This window comes from Geospiza fortis, unplaced genomic scaffold (genome assembly GCF_000277835.1).
Source record: "Geospiza fortis unplaced genomic scaffold, GeoFor_1.0 scaffold1683, whole genome shotgun sequence".
In the NCBI taxonomy this organism is placed as follows: domain Eukaryota; kingdom Metazoa; phylum Chordata; class Aves; order Passeriformes; family Thraupidae; genus Geospiza; species Geospiza fortis.
The window spans coordinates 25,468-45,111 of record NW_005054665.1 but is presented as its reverse complement, the minus strand read 5'-3'; the positions used below and the strand labels follow the sequence as shown (position 1 = coordinate 45,111).

At 47.0% G+C, this 19,644-nt stretch overlaps 2 protein-coding genes across 2 annotated transcripts in view; both read right to left on the bottom strand.

Annotated features, from left to right (window-relative positions):
• The window catches only part of LOC102039904 (keratin, type I cytoskeletal 9-like), a 5,435-nt gene extending 2,098 nt beyond the window's left edge, over positions 1-3,337 (bottom strand). Inside the window, exons 1-6 of the mRNA XM_031065005.1 lie at positions 2,738-3,337; positions 2,566-2,648; positions 1,947-2,103; positions 1,382-1,543; positions 972-1,101; positions 8-223 (exon numbers count right to left, since the gene is read on the bottom strand). Coding sequence (XP_030920865.1) covers positions 8-223; positions 972-1,101; positions 1,382-1,543; positions 1,947-2,103; positions 2,566-2,648; positions 2,738-3,337 — 1,348 coding nt within the window. The remainder of the gene's footprint in view (positions 1-7; positions 224-971; positions 1,102-1,381; positions 1,544-1,946; positions 2,104-2,565; positions 2,649-2,737) is intronic.
• Positions 3,338-10,170: 6,833 nt separating this feature from the next.
• LOC102037635 (keratin, type I cytoskeletal 19-like) lies at positions 10,171-15,110 on the bottom strand. Its single transcript, XM_005430656.2, has 8 exons — positions 14,558-15,110; positions 13,620-13,702; positions 12,959-13,115; positions 12,409-12,570; positions 11,822-11,947; positions 11,434-11,660; positions 10,844-10,962; positions 10,171-10,466 (listed from the first exon to the last, which is right to left on the bottom strand). The coding sequence occupies exons 1-8, from the start codon at positions 15,044-15,046 to the stop codon at positions 10,441-10,443; spliced, it is 1,389 nt and encodes a 462-aa protein (XP_005430713.1). The 5' UTR covers positions 15,047-15,110; the 3' UTR covers positions 10,171-10,440.
• Between the last annotated feature and the right edge of the window lie 4,534 nt (positions 15,111-19,644).

The window sequence follows — 19,644 nt, the reverse complement described above, 5'->3', positions numbered from 1 at the left end:
CTAATGCCCTGCTGCCCCTCCTGCAGCAGTGCCCTGTACTGCTGGATCTCCTGCTCCAGGCGGGTCTTGATGCCCAGGAGCATCTTGTACTCCTCGTTCTGGCTCTCCATCTCACAGCGGATGCTGGCCAGCTCCTCCTCCAGGGGCCCGATCATGCCCTGGATCTGCTGCAGCTGCAGGTTGTAACGACGTTCTGTGTCATCCAGGTTGGACTGCAGAGAGTCTATCTGCGAAGGGAAAACAAAATGCAGTCGTTATGGGAATGGGGCAGGATTAGATCATTCTCATGCCCAACATGAGAAAAGTCCCACATGGTGTCATATAGAATTTGCAGGCAAGCTCAATGAGGGGAGGGAAACAATGCATCTGACTCCATCTTATTAGAAGGTTAATTAATTATTATATTTATTAAATTTATTCTATTTATTATATTATCCGATACTATATTTTATAATATAGCATAGAATAATATAATAAATACAATAATAGTATTATATAATTCTATATTATATTTCATAATAGAATATTTATTCTATTATTCTCTACTATATTACTTTATATTACATTACATCTAAGCTGAATCTGCCAAGCACTCAACCCTGCACACAACTGCACTGAATCTCGTGGCTGTCAGTGACAGTCCTGACACACACACACACACACCTGGCCCTGACAGGCCAGGGAAACAAACACCATCACTGTGGGTAAACAGTCTCCATATTGCATTCTACTTTTGCACAAGCACAGGCACAGAAAATGATAAGAATTGTTTTTCCTTTCTCTGATGTTCAGAGAATGTGAAACCCAGAAATATTCTTGGGGAGAATTGTGCCTTGCTTTTCTCTGGGAAGAGAAATGTGGCTACAGTGTCAGATGTGCCAAGGATGCTCACTGGCACTCACAGCTGGCATCCTGGCATTTCAGCAGCTCCTGAGTTCTTTGCTTACCAGGGGATGAGGAGCAGTCGTTACCTACCTGACTGATCTGAGACTGCAGCTCAATCTCCAGGCTCTGAAATTCACGTCTCAGCACAGAGATCTGTTGGTTGCTTGATTCTATTTCCTGGCTACTTGAGTGAACTTGTTGACTCACTTCTTCCATCTGAAAAATGAATGTAGGGAATTGCAGCTTCTGAGTTTTACTTACAGTGCCAACATGGCAGTTTATCATGGGACCATCTGGAACACAACAATTTGCAGAAGGGCCACTGGTAGAATGGGGCTGTTAAACTTGCTTGTGCGGCTCTGCCAGAGCAATTCAAGCCCAACACTTGTGATTTACTTCATTTTGACCAAAGGGACTCTACTGTTATTTTGTAAAATCAGTGGATGTTGTGTCATTCCTTTACAGGAAATTCTTACCAAGAGCTGTCACCATTTACCTTGCTTTCGTACCACTTCTCAACCTCTGCACGGTTTTTCTGAATAATAGCTTCATATTCTTGCCTCATCTCATTCAGTTTTTTCAGCAGATCCTCTCCTGGAGCAGTGTTTATCTGCACATTCACATCCCCATTGGACTGGGATTGCAGCAGTTTCATTTCCTGCAGAGAAAACCCAGGCCCAAGGACAATGAACACAAACGGAGCCTTTCAACAACATATATATATATGACAGTAATTCCCACCCAACAATTCATAATTGTTCACTCTGTAGTGTGGGTAGAATGTGTTTGGAATCTTTTGTTCCCCCACTAACACAGCTGTGGGTGCCTGGGAGCAGGAACTCCCATATATATATGTATGTATATATGTGTGTATGTGTGTATATATATATATATATTTGGAGGGTTTGTGTTGCAGTTATCTAGCCTTGACTTTCCAGTCCTTGCTTGTTGAGGGAACTGAGCTCAGGGGCACCCTGGGGCAGCCTGGTTGTGCCTGTTGGTCAGTGTTGGATGTCAGCTTCCCACATCTCCACTGTGCATTTCAAGGAGCTGGCTCTTACCTCCTCGTGGTTCTTCTTGAGGTCGATGATCTCCTCCTTCAGAGACTCAAACTGCATTTCCAGGTCGGATTTGGCCAGGGTCAGGTTGTCCAGCAGGGGCCTCAGGCTGTTGAGGTCGCCCTCCACATTCTGCCGGAGCCCGCTCTCCATCTCGTACCTGTGCCAGGGAGAGAGGTCAGCCATTTAATTAATGATATTACTTAATAATATAAAGTTATTATTCTTTATACTAAATAAATACAAAGTTTAATATTAATATCAAACTTTAATATTAAAATGTGTTCTGTGGTCTCTTTCATCCTCTCGTCTTACTACAACTTTTTGCAGATTCCATCTATCTGGTTAACCTGACTTTCAGTGACAGAAAATCCCAATTTTTATTTTCTTAAAAATAAAACTTTTTGTAAGCTCTGGCTCTGCAGCCATAGACAAAGACCACTCTAGGAATACTGAAAAATTTGAAAAGTTTCACAAATTATTTCATTTGTGCTGCCATGGAAGCAGGAGAAAGCCAAGTCCCTGTGGATTGATATTTGTTTATGGAATGGATCTATGAAGTTAAGTTCAGGAAAGCAGGAGGAAGGAAGTCAGTGCCTGTAAAAGAGCAATATATATTTACTTTATTCTAAAGTCTTCTGCAGTCATCTTTGTGTTATCCAGGTCCAAAAGTACCTTGTGGGTTTCCACAGCTGCAGCCACAATCTAGAAGAGACACAAAATGTTAGGAAAACATTTCCTGTGAATCTCTCAGTCTGTCAGTTCTTCAACTTCTCTGGCAAAGAACATCCTACCTGCTTTTGAAGTTCTTCAATTTGTTCATAATAGTGGCTGTAGTCCTTTGGGCCAATAGGACCTTGCTTCTGGTACCACTCCCTGATTAACTGTTCAAGGTGAGCATTTTCCTTTTCCAAATTCCTGACTGTCTCCATGTAGGAAGCCAGGCGTTCATTGAGGCTCTGCATGGTCAACTTCTCATCGTAGGAGAGAATTCCCACATTCCCTCCCTGAAAGCCACCACTGCCAAAGCTGCCCCCACTGAAAGCAGCTCCACCTCCAGCAAAGCCCCCAAAGGCACTCCCCGACCTGAAGCCCGTTCCCATGCTGCTGTGGCCCATTCCCCCTCCATAGCATGCACCCCCCAGTCTCCCTGCCCAGCTGCTGCTGCTCATTCCTCCTCCATAGCTACTGTGCCTGCCATAACCACTTCCTCCACCACAGATGCTCCTGGAGCTTCCTCCACCACAACTGCTGCCAGAAAACCTGCCACCACCGCTGGTCCTGGAGGTGACTGTCCTCGAGGAGGCCGAGGAATGAGAGCTGCCCCCTCCACCCCCTCCACTGCTGCTCCCCCGCAGGCAGCTCTTCAGCGGCTGCTGGGAGCCACAGCTCATTGTGGCAGCAGCAAATAACTCAGGTGAAAAGTCAAAGCTGGTCCTACAGTTGTTCTGGAATCATAGCTCCAAGTTCCAGCCAGCCTCCTCTGCATTTATACCTGAGACAGTGGGTGTCACCGTGGAAGGGAGTACCCGCTTTCCATGTGTGGTTACAAGCCTTAATTTGCCAAAGGGAGATGCTTGGCAGTGACAGGAAGCTTAACCCTTCCTCTAAGTGTTTGTGACCATTTGTTTATTACCACAAAACATGTAATTTCTGTTGGGTGGCTCTGAATTAGGGAGATCTCTGTTGAGATCTAGTGCACTGGCTGACAGTCACCCGAAACAAATTCATCCCACTCACCTCGTCCTGGTCACAGCCCTCTCAGCACAACACCACACTGCCACGGTACAGGACAGCAATGGATGTTCCCATCTCTCTTCTAATCCTCAGATATTTGTCAAGGAATTCTGGCTGATTTTTTTATAGCTGAGATTTTCATAGGCTTGTCATTATCCTATGCTGTATGCTCGTTATTTGCAATCCTTTATTACCTTTGGAAAGCCCACTGCAGGATGCACGTTGTAGGTACACAGAACCACTGTGACTTATTTGTAATATCTCATAAAAACTCAGTGAATAATGGCAAATATCACATGGCAGCAATTATTTCAATCACATCTCTATAATTGTGTTTTATAAATAACAAATTAATTATGAAAAATGGTATCACAACAACTGCAGAACTGCTCTGTGTCAGGCTGAGGGAAGGAAGTGTGGCAAGTTGTTGCAGGGAAAAACCCTTCCTTGGACCAAGTGCAGGTGCAGGATGGTTGAGAGACCTGGGAAAGCTTTGAGGCTTGGGGCTGGTCTCTCCTGACATGGCTGGGAGTGTCATTGGTCATGTTCCTGAAGGGAATTCAGAATTTTATCAGGATGTTTTCCCTATGCAGCACAAATACAATACTTGGAGCAGAAAGGTAAAATTCCTGGTTTGGGGATTAATTCAATAAACTACATCAAGCTAGCATTTTTCCTTCAGATTTGGTTTCCATTCACAGACACAGCATGACCAAAAGTAGGAAATATCTGCTGTCTTCCATTTTCTTCTTTTAAGATTGTGTCTTTGCCCAGTGCAGTGGATAGTTCAGCTGTACATCTGCCCTGTGAGCTCTCACAGCACCCTGAGCCTCAGACATTTCTCCCCTGGGTACCTCTCATCCCTCTCCTCCTGATCCTTAGCAAATCCCAGTCTGTTACCTTGTAGGTGGAGCTGTGACACCCAATTTCCTCTATTGATTTGGGATATTATTGTTTTCTCACTCAGCCTTTGTGGTGGTGCTTGTTGCTAATTGAGTTTTGTTTGTTACAGCAACTGTTTATGGAAACAGCTTTTGGTAGAGGCCCCTCCCAGCACACCCTGGCCCACGCAGAGGACATGCCTCACGTTCCACCTGCTGCTCTACTTCATCTCTGAAACATCTGAGGGAGCAGGGCCTCCCCTGCATTGTAGAAATTTCAATGGTTCACCTCAACACTCAGGGGAGTCTGGGGGATAATTTTCTCCAGTGAGAAATCCTTTTCCCCCAAAGGGAATGAAATTCTCTTGTACACTTGCAGCTATTTTGGCTCAAGAAGCACCTGGACTATGTCCCATGTAACTGATACAGAGACGGGGGAACAAATCCATGTTGTTCTGTATAATTCTGAAGGAAGGGTTTGTTTGTTGGTTGTTTTGTTTGGTTTTTTTACCTCTATTACTTTACCTTTATTACATCTTCTGTATCAGTCATTCCTTTTAGGAAAACCAGCCTTCCTGTCCTCCCTTAACAAAAGAACATTTTTGGATGGTTTGAATATCAGAGAAGATGCTTGTGTGCAATTTCATATCTTCATTTTTTAATACATAAAAGGAAGATTTCTTGCCATTTTCCCCCTAGAACTTGTGCAGGCAATGTGCTTCAAGAGTGAAACTTAACTCCTTAAAACTGAAGAAGCCTGACAGATCCATCATGTCTGGAAATCCTGGCCAGGATCAGAGATAGAAGTTACAGAACAAATGGTTCCTGAAAGGAGTGTTTTATTTCAGAGCTGCTGTAAGATGGAAGCTGGTTTATGAGCTGGTAATTTTCTCTGCAGTTCTGTCTCAGAGCATTGTCTAGGCTCTTGCAACACACTGAGTGAGCTTCCTGGTGATCTTAGATAATGTTTCCAGCAAAATCCAGAGATGCTGCTGAAGTGCAGCTGGAGGGTTGGGAAACCTGCACATAAAAATGATTGCAATAAACTTCAGGAACTGAAGGATCCCCAGCAGTATCTGTGAAATGGGAGAGTGAAATGTTACGGAATCTGAGGCTGGTGCTGCTCACTGCAGCAGAGCCAAAAACTGGGATGGGAGGATGGAGGGTTTGGGGGAGACGGAGGAGGAGGAGAAGGAGAAGGAGGAGGAGGAGGAGGCAGGTTGTTCCACAGTTGTTTCAATGAGACCTCTCCCTTTTCCCGTGATGAAACAATTACGAGCTCTGCCCAAAGAGGAGGATGGACTATTTAAGCCTGAGCTGCTCACCCAGCACCGGCAGGAATTCTCCTGGGATGGGCAGGAATTCACTCAGCATTTCAATGACCGGGTTCCCCTGTGCTCTGCACAGCCCAGATTGGCTGAAGCAGAGGCTGCAGGAGAATTTTTTCCTTCGGGAGTGTGGCAGCAGGAAGAGGCTGGGGCTGTGGGTGAGCGCACACCAGCTCCTCTCAACCCCTAGGACCACCTTCCCCAGCTCCACACCCTCTCCACACTGTTGTATTTGGGAGAAACCACCGAGGCTGCTGAGCACATTGGTGGGGTCACAACTGGACTGTTGTCCCCCTTTCTGGTGCTTCACTGGGATCCTTTTCCATCCTTGCTGCTTCTGGTCAGGTCTTGCTGGAAAATTCAATTATTGTATGCTGCTACACAGAGAAAAACTATGAAATATTTACCTGGGGAATATGACTCATTCTCATAATTATGTGTTATAAAATAATTCCCATTATATGATCATCAGGCAGTTTTATTATCATCAGGTAATCCCATAGGATTTCTCCATAGTAGAAAAGAAAGCCAGGCAGTGCAGTGTGACTGTGTTGGAGGATGAACATCATTCTTGTTTGTACTCTGCTCTTCATTCCAGTGAGCTCCAGCTGCTTGACACTTAGCATTAAGCTGTTCTCTTCCCCATTAAAATTTAAATGATGAGGACCTTTTTCTTATCCAATAAAAAGCTAGATGTCTGATAATGGAAAAATCTGATTTAGATCAGTTGTAATGTATTAGAGCTCAATCACATTTATTCTTTCAATAGTGGATTAACTGAGAGTTCTAAGCAAAAAGTAATTCCTACTCAACAATTCACAATTGCTCACTCTGTAGTGAGGGTACAATGTGTTTGGAATCTTTTGTCCCCCCACTAACATAGCTGTGGCAGCAGTTCCATCCAGAAATATTTGAGGTTGAAAATGCTCAGTTCCAATAATTTCCTGTGAAAAGTGTGATTTTCTATAAATGTGATTTTGTATTTAGAAATAATTCTGTCAAAAGATGGTGCCTCATTCTTCTTCAGGCATGGGGCTCCTAACCAGCATGCTTGGGTTTCTTCCCACAACCCAAAACACACAGTATTGTTTTAGATCTCAGTGATATTCTGTGAAAGTCATCTGCAAGTGGTGGCCTTGGCAGTGCTGGGTGAAGGGCTGGACTCGAGGATTTTAGAGAGATTTTCCAACCTAAATAATTCTGTGATTCCCTTATGCCAAAGAACTATTTAGGCTCTTTTTAAGTGATGGGTGTTAAAATATCTGTTTCGAAGTGAGAAAGTCCCCACCTCTCCTGAACTATTCTGCAAGACAGGGTGTAATCTTGGTGTCCACCCACACCCCAAGGTGTGTGGTCACAGGGAATATCCCTGGAATCTGTCCTGTTGTGTCCAAGGGTCCTAATGCAGCACGTTCAGCCTCTGGTCAGTAAAAGCTGGGCTTGGCATGGACAGGTGACCTGCTGCCCTCTGGGAAGGGTGGTCAGGACAGTCCAGGGCAGCAAACATCCCTCCTTTAGGAAAAGCATCATTCCTGCCTACATTCTACCTGATCTGTTACTCATTCACTATTGCAGAGCCAAGCAGTGATGAAACATTGAAGAGCACCTTCAAAAGCTTCACCACCCAACAGATGGTGGTTGTGATAGGAGCAGTAATTAGGTGAGTCAGAGCTGTAAGAGACTTTTAGAACACAAACCCTTTGGTTTGGAGCTGCTTCATTGCGGGTCCAAACAGCCCCTGGCACAGCTCTCTCTCTGGGGTCTCAGCTGCAAGACCCTCAATTAGCAAAGGGTCATTACAGCACATTTACAACCCTTGAGGAGACCTTGGCTTTTACTGTGCTCCCACCTAACGACACAATGCAAAATACTCTGGTGCAGTTTGGAAACCAAACAGGTATTAGCAAACTGGTGAGCGAGTTTCAGTCTGCGCCCATCCCGCACGCCCCCACACGGGAGAACTCCTGGGATGTGCGGGAGGCGGGGGGACACCTGCACCATCCCTGCAGTCACACACAAAACCGGGTCACAGCGGCCTCGCTGAGAGTGTGACCATTAAATTCCGGCGGGGCTGGAGCAGGGTGCCAGGGCTGGCAGCGCGTTCCGTGTTTGGGGCGCTGGGGTGTCCCCAGCACATCCCGCAGTCACCGCTTCGCCCGCTGGGAGGGTCCGAGCCGAGCCCCCAGCGCTGCCTCTGCCGCGGGCAGCTCGGCGGGAGCCGAGTGCCCTCTAGAGAGCGCCTGCAGCGCAGGTCATTCATCCTGCATCTGCAAAAAATCCAAATATCCCGTGTGCTGACACGCAGTCGGGATCCCTCGGCATGGGCTCGGTGGCACAGAGGGAGCGCTGCCCACCCGGGGGGCTGGACAGGGCTGAAATTGCTGCAGATCGTGGATCAATACATTTTTATATAATTTTAATCACATATTATTGTACTTCTGTTGGATAGACTAACAGCAAATATTTCCACTTAGCCACAGTCGGGATTAGCTCTCCATTAACTTAGCGTCTCTGGCCGCTTTAGGAAAATGTAAGCTCGGCTTTAGGCAGAGTCTCGGACCTTGGTCTCAGGTTACACAGTGTTTGCACACCTGGGGCAGAGCAGGGACCGGACAGGCTGGGGACAGCACAGGGCTCGGCACCAGGACACTGACAGGTCAGTGTTTCCTTGGCATCTGCCAGCTGGGAACCGCTGACACCTGACGGGGAAGCTGGGAAGTGCCAGGATTTCCCAGGCACTTTCTCAATTTCCTTGTTTTTCAGCACAAGAAGCATTTGCAGTCAGTCAGGATTACTGATTATTCCAGCTTCTCCTATTTTTTTTTTTTTTGGTGACTTTAAATACAGAAATACAGTGTTAATGGCAAACCTCTGCTTCAGACTCGGTCCAAACTGGACAGTTTTTGGATTGGCCAGTTTTGCCCTATATTCTCAGGTCTCTGGGGAAAACAAATAAAATAAAACCAATCTACTCTAGGTATTTTAAATTTCTCTTTCCTCTGGGAAAAACAACCAAACCCCACCCAGTGTAAATATTTTCACAGGTTCTTCAGTTTGGTATTTCATTCTGTGGTACAAGAGGGGCAGTGCCCATGGAGCAGAAGGTGAAAAGTCAGATGCCAAATTCCCAGGATTTTAGTTTCGGTGAGCATCTGCCTCTCGCTCACGGAGGATCTGATTCACCCTCTTCTGCTGGGAGGAGCGAGCAGCAGCTCCGGGGCGTTGTTCAAGGGAGAAATTCGAGTTTGGGAAGAGCAGGGGAAGACCCTGGCCCGGCCCCACGAAGGTGCAGCGCTGCCGGCAGGATCCCCGGTTCCTCCCCTGTCGGGATGAGCATCTCTGGTCGGGAGCGCCCGTCCCCGCCGCCTCCCGGCCGCCAGGGATCACTCTTGTCCCTTCTCCGCTTCCTCACAGCCAAAATCCCGCCCTCCCTCTGCCGCTTCTCTGCTCCCGGCTTATTGCAGAGCAGGAACCTGCCAGAGCAGACACAGAAATGCTCCTTGGCACGCGTGTGGCACAGTCAGGAGCGGGACTTGGGGAAATGAATTTGCCTTTATGTTTCAAATGTTTTTTAATTTCTCAACAAAGGAGTCCAAAATATTCCATACGTGTTTGGGTGTGAGAAATCTTTGTACTATATCACACAAGGTACAAAACCGGCTTCCAGGCCATCAGCTCTTTCCGTCCTGTGGGTGTCTTTGCACAGCTGTGGATGTGCAACCACTCCTTGGCTGTCTGAAGGGCAGAGGGGCTGAGGACATCTGCTGCCCTGCTGGCAGGGGCACTGTCCTGGCAGGGTCCCCTCCCTGGGCAGTGGTTTGACACAGAGGAGGTGGGGCTGCTCTGCTCACACTGCACGAGTCTGGGGACAGGCAGGGCCAGGAGACACCTGCTGAGATATGTGTGACAGACATCGTGCTCCCCAGCACCAGCACATCTCCCAGTTTAACACCTGAAACATCTGGAGAGCAGCTGGAGATGTGCACCAGAGATGGCTGCTCAGGTGGTACCTGTGTGTGGATACACACCTGCCTGAGCCTTGGGAATTTCTGCCACTGTTCTTTCTCTGACTCCTCCCGTGCCACCCAGGAATCGGCAACATCTGCCTCAGGCTGTGACAACAGGGAGGACAAGCTGGACAAGACCTGCCAGGTCAGCAAGGCCCCTCTCTCCTGCTGGCAAAGCAGCTTTGTTCCCAGTGCAGCATGATCCTGACCAGTGCCCCTTGCTCATGAACAAGCAGCTGGTGTTCAAAAGGAATTCAGTTTCAGACACAGGTTCTTGATTGCATTAGGCAGAAGCAAAGTTTTATTAGAAACATTTTTCACCAGCAGGTGCATAAGTGACCTGACTAACTCAGGTAACTTCTAGAGGTTACAGCATTGCAGAACAGAAGAGCAGAACAGAGGAGGTGGCTCCTGACACCCCCTTTAGCTACGTGGCCAAGCATCACTGAGTCACTTCTACTTTCTCTGCACAGAGGGTGCAGTGAACAGGGACTGTTCTCAGGTTGTCTCTGGGTTTCCCTGTCGCCTTCCTGTCCGTTTCTCCTTAATCACAAATTCTCCTGCAGGTCACTGGAGAGAAAACACAGCAGTGTTAATTGGAACACAAGTAAAATCCTTCACATAACAGATATGAGATGCTGGTGGTGCCCTTGTTTCTAGAATGTACTGCTAAGCTGCTGCAGCTGGAAGCAACTCAGGAGGCTCCAGAAATTCCCTAAATAATTTGCTTTAATGGGAATTTTCACTTATAAGATTATAGGTTTACTCTTCTTTTCACTCTTTCTAAACCCATTTCTCAGTGACATCACCCCTGTATCAGATCCCCCCTGTAGCACAGGACTCTGAGTGGATGCCTATGACACATCCAGGCATGTGCTGTCTCCTGGCCTCAGTGCATGAGGAAATGAACAAAGCCAGTTTTCCTTTTGTGAAAACTCAGCCCTTACCTTGTATGTCTCCAGTCTTGCAGGGTGGGACCTGGGCCTGGCAGTGGGCAGCTGAAGTTGTTGTGTAGGTGTGGCTCGTCCTGATGACCCCTCCACCAGTTCCCATTCCTCCTCCGTGACTAGTGGGATAAATTTGGTGAGAGAAATAGGGAATTTTAGAACTTTACATGTCACTGCTGACTGACTACACGGCACAAAGTCTCAAACTATGGCTTTTATAGGCATTAGAGTATTTTACATTACACTTTCTTTCACTTTCAGAGTTGCTTTACATTTGTGCTCCCTCTTGGCATGGACAGTTCTCACCCATCTCACTTTAAAAAAGGGACTGTCACAAATGCTGACATAATGCCAGGAGTGACATTGCTGTCACCAGCAGTTAACAGATTTGGTGTTCTACTTTACAGATCCCAAGGACTGACATTTAGTTCTGGTTGGAATGTTCATCACAAGGAGGGTATTCATGGGGCAACTTTTTCATCTCAGAGAAAGCCTAAAGAAGGACTGAAGATCAGGTTGGATACCCAATCTGTAATGCCAGATCCCTGACATTTTCATTTATTCTCTAGTGGATCTGGAGAGGTACTTACATGAGGTCCTGCTGTCCTCCTTCCAACAAGCACCGGTAGGTCTGGATCTCCTGCTCCAGGCGGCACTTGACGTCCAGTAAGGTCTTGTACTCTTGGTTCTGGCACTCTATTTCTGCTCTTATTTCAGCCAACTGCTGCTCCACACATGTGATCTGGTTCTGTAGCTCACTGAGGAGAGAGTTGTACTGGCACTCCGTTTCAGCCAGAGATGATTCCAAGTTATTTCTCTGATAAGATAAGCAAAAAACCAACAATCATTTTAGTGTCACCCTCCAGTCCAAAAATGAACAAGCCATTCACCACCAGTGTGCTGGTTGGTGGGTCTGGCTGTTCATGCTGAGAAGCCCAGCAGTGACCAGTTGGAGCTGTGAGTCAGCTCATCACCCACCTGGCTGAGCTGAGCTTGGAGATCGATTTCCAGGGCTTGCAATTGGCGTCTCAGTTCAGTCACCTGGTTGTTGCACGTCTCCACCTCCTGACCGCTCGTAATAACCTCCCGATTCACCTCCTCAATCTGAAACCACCAATCCAGGATAAAGAGCTTTAGGCATACCTGAGTAAGCTGGATTTGCTTTTACAGGAGCAGAACACGGTGAGTGTTCAGCAAAAGGAAACGGAGCAGGGCAGGTTCTCTGTGCGCAGGGTGTTCCCTACCAGCTCCACTGCTTGTTCTTTTTACAAATCCCATTAACCTCGTGGCTATTAAATCTCTTTAATCCAAATGTGGAATATCTCTGTTCCAACAACACACCACAAGGCCTTGTGGCAAATGCTGCTGTTCCAGATGGGACATAACAAACTGGTCAGACAGGCATGTGGCTCCTGTGGAACACAGGGTATAATGAGTGCTGCTCTTGGGCTTCACTGGGAAGGAAGAACTGCTTATTGTCTCCATGTCTGGTCTCTGAAAGGCTCCTGGGCCCGGGGCTGTGTGTGTCAGTCTGGTTTGCAGCACAAGTTTGGTTTGTTGCTTACCTTGCACTCGTACCAATCCTCGACTTCCTTGCGGTTGCGCGCTATCAGTGTTTCATACTGGCATCTCAAATCCTCCAAAATTTGCCTGAGATCTGGTCCCGGGCAGGCATTGACCTCCACACTCACATCTCCAGTTGATTGTTTCCTCAGGCAACTCATCTCCTGGAAATAAATCCCAGATCAGATCGTACTGTTTTTTGGAAGGCAGCGCAGAAGAGCAAAACTCAGTGGCCCAGAACTGCCCTCCCTGCGAGACCTTCCTCCCTGCTGTGGCTGTGAAAGGCACTGGAGGATGGTGCAAGTGTTCTCCCAAGGATTCCGACGGCTAATTTGTTTCTTCATCCACTGGAATAAGCACCAGTTTTGACACCCCTGGCACTCCCAGTGCAAGCACAGCCCCTGCCAGAGCTCCCTTCCCTTCTGAGGCAAAGTGCTCTGAGCCCCAGAAAGTTCGGTGGGAAAGCTGTGGCCTGAAAGTGGTAATTTAAATTCCGAGCACAGCGGCAAAGCTTTCTGCCAGGACCATGATGCAGGGCTGGGCAGGACCTACCTCCTCATGGTTCTTCTTCAGGCAGCAGAGCTCCTCCCGCAGCGACTCCAGCTGTGCCTCCAGGTCAGACCTGCACAGCGTCAGCTGGTCCAGCACCTGGCGCAGCCCGTTGATGTCGGCCTCCACACTCTGGCGCAGTGCCAGCTCCGTCTCGTACCTGGGTTGTGTCAGAAAGCACAGATTCAGGATGGGGACATCCCACATGGCTCCTGTTTGTGCCTGGATCTTCCCCAGCTCCATGCTTTGACCTGCATTTTGCTGGATTTCTGCATGCCTTGGATTCACTTCATGTCTGTTACATGAAAGCTTTTCTTCCTCTTGTTTTTTTTTTCCCTCTGCTCCTGCTCACTGTATATTTGGTATCACTTACTGAGCTGCATTTCTGCTTTGTTGATCCCATCTGTGCTGGTCTGGGGTGAAAATGAGCCACTCCCTGAGTTGCCTGTCCCCAGCCTCACCACAAACGCCATTGCTAAATGTTTTACCCAAGAACACTAATTAAGGGAGGGCTGGTGACCAGGAGCAAAATGCCTTTCATCATCCTGCCCTGCCAAAGTGGCGTGGAGAGACGTGTCTGGAGCCTCTGTAATTAGGGCTCTGAGCTTCCCAGGGAGGTGGAAAGGAGAGGGGGGAGGCAGCTGGTTCATAGTGGGGCACTCACTTCACACGGAAGTCATCAGCAGCCATCCTGCTGTTATCAATGTCCAGGATGATCTTGTTGTTATCAATGGTTGCGCAGACAATCTGGAAAACAGCAAACCATGAGAGATGTCTCCTCTCTCCTGTTCTACTCTATAGGTTTTTCTGCCTTGCAATTAGGTAGGAACTCTTCACATTTCTCTTTTTCTGTTAGCTTCTTACATAAGTAACCTTGTCCCTTAAGCAGAGAAGTTGGAGGAGGTGGCTTTACCTCCTTTACTCACAGAAGAAAGGAGATCAAGCACATAGAGCTGGGAATTAAAGAGTTGTGGGATGGGACTTCCCAGTTTCAAGATCTGAAGGCAAGTTCCAAAGATGCTTCACAACATAAACCTAAAGAACCTTCCTTAAGATAGTAAATCTCAACTGACATTCAAGCTGGCATGTTCTGGGCTTCAGATTTAAGGACTTTCAGGGAACATGGAGGGAAGGTGTCTTTAAGCCTTAGGATCAGCCATAACTTTAATTGTGGACTTATTAATATCAGGCTGTTTGTGTCACTGTGACAGTTTCAATTCTCAGCTTTTCTCACCTAGAGATTTATAACATTTCATTTGATAAAGCATCCAAAGTGTATGTTTTTATTGTCCCACAGTTTGCTTTGCTCTTCCTGTGGCTGACACCACTACATTTCCTCAGAGTACATTGGTAATATTATATTTACGATTATATAGTCACATACAATGTACCAAAGCATCCTTTTCTTCTTTCAGAGCATTCTCCCACTCATACCACCTCGCAGCACTCACACTCGGCAATGTCATAGGGGAATTTGCCAAAATTTCTGTTTGCAAAGACATTCACAAGCACCAAAGTTCCCTCCAACAACTGCAGTAGGTTCTAAACACAAACTCAGGAATAAGCTTTCAAAAGTGGAGGAACAACCCGAGGAGGGATTACCTGGTTCTGGAGATCTTCAATCTCTTTGTAGTAGCAGCTGTAGTCGCGGGGCTCGCAGGAGAGGCCCTGTGTTGCGTACCACTCTCTGATCCTGCACTCCAGCTCAGCATTCTCCTTTTCCAAGCACTTCACCTTGTCCAGGTAGGAAGCCAGGCGGTCATTGAGGTTTTGCATGGTGACCTTCTCATCGCAGGATGAAAGCAAGCAGTCGCCACCAAGACCCCCAACAACCACACCACTTCCGAGGCCAAACCCGAGGCCATTGCCATAGCAGTTGCCACCTCCATAGCTCCCACCAGCCAAGCTCCCAACACTCAATCCCCCTCCATAATTCACTCCACCGCAGTAGCTCCTTCCAGAAAAGCCTCTGCCACTGCCTATGCCAAAGGAAGAAATCCGTGCTCCACCACCACCACCAATGATGCAGCTGCCACCGCTGCTCCTGCCTTTGCTAGACACAGTAATGGTCTCCTTGATGTTGCAACTCATGGCGACAGCGGTGGGAAATGCAAGCAGAAGCCCAAAGCAAGATGCACAGCTTGATATGAAATCAGACTGCGAGCTGGCCCTGGCTGCCCATCCCTATTTATACCTTCCACAGTGGGTGTCACCTCTGCTTCTTCTTCCCATAAGGCTGGCTACTCCAGCCATTGGTGCCAAGAATAATTTCTCAAAGGGAAGTTTCCTTTCAAGAAGCCTGGTAGACAAGGAAGATACTTTACATGTCTCTTGCTAATTTCAAAAATACATTAGCAATAATGTTTTATGAATCATCAGCTTTTTGTTTATGATGCAAACTTACAGCATTAAGCCAGGAAAAACACTGTCCTAAATTACATACCAGGAAGAAATCATTAAAGGTTATTGCATCAAAGAGGTCTTTATCTCTCATTAATTTATTTTCATTTTATTTTGAGTTGAATAAGCAGTTTTCATGCAAGGTGCTGAGGTTGGAATATGTAAGATGAAAAAGAAAGAAGAAATACTAAGTTTGCTTTTTGAGTGATGTATGAAGAATGATGTAAGAACTCTGGAAAGATCAGAGACACAGAGATTAACCTTTAAATCTTTCCACTGCCAAGATGACAAATCTGAAACACTCTGCTGTGAGACAAGTGAGACCAAGGAGGGATCTCGTAATGGGCACGGATGAAAGGTTCTTCATACATGATTGTGGCTCTCCAGTAATCCACAAAGGATTTGTTTCATTATGTGGAGTGTGTAAAGGAAGGTAAAAGTGCTTTAAGTATTTCCTGTTGTTCAGTGAAAGATAATTTCTGCACTTCTCCTCATTTTGGATTGTAATTGTTGCTGGGAAAGGGTAGGTTTGAAACACTGGATGGGAGTGGAAACATCCTATGGCCAATTTCTCTGTCAATACATGCTGCATTTTAATCAGAGCTTTGGGATTGCTGTCCTGGGACATATAAAGACAGAATTGCTGATAGAGCTGCAGAGCAGTCACTGCCCTGTGCAGTTCTGCCTGGGCTGGAGAAACTGGATTTGGTACAAACTAGTGGCTCTCTATCAGTAATGTTTCCTAATCTTAATTAAGCAAAGAAAATAAAAAGTAAGAATCCTTTCACACTCTTGTAATCAAAATTCAGGCTAAGTTTCTTTTCATGAGATGTTTTGTTGAGATTCCAGAGCACTGGCCTTCTCCCTAGGGAGTCCCTTTCCAGTGGCCATGGAGCAAGGGACAGGCATTCCATGGCTTTCTGAACACAGCTCTTCCTTGTAAGAAATTCTCCAAACCTCCTTTACCAGGAAAAAGTGAGTTCAAACTCTTGCTGAAATCCTCACTCAGTGTCAGGATTGTGGATTGGAATAGCTATTGTTATGGCAGGTAAATGATCCCTTTACTTAAGGACTGACTTTCCCCAGTATTCATGGATTTACCCATCACTTTATTGCTCTTATTCTTATTTCTGTTGAAAAGATGTCTCCCCTTTTCTTTGCCTCCTTGGATGTTCCTTATCCATGCCATGAAAGGCAGAAGCATTCCAGTGATCTCTCCAGCAGGCTGGAGACAGGTGTGGAGAGGCTTCCCAAAGTGAATTACTCCAAGCTGGCCGAGCTGCAGCTGGACCCAACACAGTGCCTGCATGTCAACCTACCCTCCCTGACACACTGAGCCTCCCTCTGGCCCAAAACCACACAGAAATAAAGCTCAGAAGAGGTAAAAGCTCAAATAAAGTTATTGTGTATAGGAAAGAATCACCAGATTTCATTGCTAGGACTGGAGAAGATAATTGGGAGTCAGGGTGTGGTGGCAGGAGCAAACCGAAACTGCTGAAAGCTGCGTCGTTGTAAGCTTCGCCTGCTCTGCAGATGATTCCTCAGGAATTTCCCAACAGCTGCGTGCAGCCAGCATCTCCTGAGTGAGCACACATTCCTTCCCCAGCCCCGCAGTTATCACCTGGGCACATCAGTGTAGCTCCGGCAGAAACACGGGATGACTTGTGCTTCGTGGGAGTGGAGGGTGTCTGCAGGCTGGGGGAGCTCCTGCTCCTCCGAGACACTCGGTCCCCTCTGCCCCTCACAGCTCTGGGTGCCTGCAGCAACCCCCTGTGCCCAGAGCTTCTCCTGCACACACTTCCCTCTGTCTTGTTATTCTTCCTGTTTGTCTCCAGGAAATGAGGGCACTAGATAAACTAAGACAAAACTAAGTAATTGTTCCGAGACCTTAAAAAATTAAATTAAACTTTCCCTCATGTTTTCATTCAGTTATTTGAACTCATGAGCTTCCTGGGTCTGTCTCATCAGCACAAAGAAATAGGAAAATCTTATGGAAATGTAGCTTCCAACGTTTGCAGCTCCATAATTTGCAGCTCTTTAATAATTGTTTCCAGGGTGTTTTCTGCTGGGGAACTGTTAATCACAACCTGCCTCTCCTGAGCTGCCTTCCAGACTCAACCCAACTTGTAGGTCCACAAACAACATCAGAGCGTCCCAGGAGCTGAGGCTGTACCCCCCAGGGGCTTTCCAGAGGCATATTCATAATTTCTGGATCATTAGAGTCTCTTTCTGACCGTGTCATTAGTTCTCTTTCACCTCTCAGGAATTCAGGACAGCTCCTTTATGAAAGTGCGTGCTTTGGACCTGCTGGATGCGGTGGAAAGGGTGGGAAGGTCTTTGATATGTGCCCAGGGAATCTGGAGGAGCAGCTAGATGTCAGTAGCAGTTCGCAAGAGGAGGAACCAGCCCACAGCTGGTGGGAATCAGCTGGGGCTGCCAGGAGAGACTGGGAAGGTTTTACATGCCACAGGTAGCCAGGAGTTTCCAGAAGACTGGAAACTGGAAGAGTCTCAGTGCAGTGTCTTTATATTTCTAGGAACAAGAGTGTGAGGACTCAGATTGGGAAGGATTGAGGCCAAAAAGGGCAGCAGTGGGTTATCTCACTGTCTTTGCACTGAACAAGGCAGGAGGAGACAATGGGAATGGAAAGGGAAAGATTTGCTTTTCAACTTCTCAGCCAGAGCTCTGAGAACAACTGGGATATCCACTGGAGTCCAACACAAGGAAATTTGCTATTATAGCCACAATTTGTATCTCTTTTGATCTCTTGTGAAGCACTGGCCATACATGTCTGCTGAAGGAATTCTGCATCAAGTCTGGGACTTCATGCAGGGCTGGAACTGAACTTAAAATAAAGCTTAATTTAGTCTTGGTTTAAAAACTTCTACCTTTGGCCACTTCTCTGAGTCATTGCAGGTGTTCCAGCACTGCATTATCTTGTCTTGCCCATGGATACTATTAGTGTCTGGTAGATGAAATAAAGAAATATCACTGAAACATCTCCTCTCTGTGGCCTCTCACAAGGAGAAGGGCACCTTTCACCTGCTCCCTGAGACATTGGTGGTTGAACTTCTTCAGGCATTTGCTCTCATGTTAAGTCTATTTCTGTTTCATCAGAGAAATTGGTGTCTTTAGAAAAGAACTGGCAATAGAAAAGTGTGCCACACTCTACTGTATGTCCAGTCCTGAAGTGGTTTTGTCTTTGTACCTGCTCTCCTCCTTTCCTGAGTCTGGCTGTTCCATAACCTCCAGCCTTTGATGGAAAAGGAATAACCAGGAGTTTTGCTTTACTGGGTCATCTCACAGGTGAATGTGACTCTGTAACAGCCACACCACTACCAAAATCACCACTGTTGGCTTTCTGGACCAACAATTTAATCCTCAAAACACCCTCATAACACTTTGAACTGCCAGTTCTCCAAACCCAGAGTGACTCTGCCAGCTCACCGTGGCCCACGGCTGCTCTGGCAGGTCAGGGCCAGGACAAAACCAGCTCAGCACCAGCTGCTGGTCAAGGCCAGGGAGGGCCTGACCTGCCCGATCTGTGACAATTGGGTGGCTCTGGGTGTCCAAAGGCCCTACCTGGCTTTTTTCTCAATTCTGTTCTCTGATAAGCTGCACTTTTTCAGTTCCCACCCTGCTCTCTGCAGCTTCCCAGACAAGGTGTGTTTAACACAGAGATGATCTTTCAACCACTCTTGATGTTCAGGTTGAAACTTTTGGCAATCAGAGAATGACCAGTGAATGACTCAGTCACTGTGTGAAAAGAGAGGAGATAAACCTTTTGCCTGCAGTCCTTTTCCCAGTGTGAAGATTCCCATAGAATCAAAGGGATAGGTTTGAACATAAGCCATGTCAGCAGAAATTGAATCAGTTGTGGACACCAAGATTTCATCCTCAACAGTCCCCAGGCTGGGAGATGGAGCATGAGAGGGTTCAGCCCAGATCTGTCAGCACTAGACTGGGACCAAGGCAAACTGTCTCTGGATGTTCCATCACTGACTTTCAAAATTCTTCTAAAACTGTGTTTCAGCCCAATGCTCTGTGGAAAAGACACAGGCCTGTCCATGGGGGTCAGGGCAGGTGTCACACAAGAATGGGCAACATCTGCCTCAGGCTGTGACAACAGGGAGGACAAGCTGGACAAGACCTGCCAGGTCAGCAAGGCCCCTCTCTCCTGCTGGCAAAGCAGCTTTGTTCCCATTGCAGGATGATCCTGACCAGTTTACGTGCCCCTTGCTCATGGATCAGCAGCTGGTGTTCGAAAGGAACTCAGTTTCAGACACAGG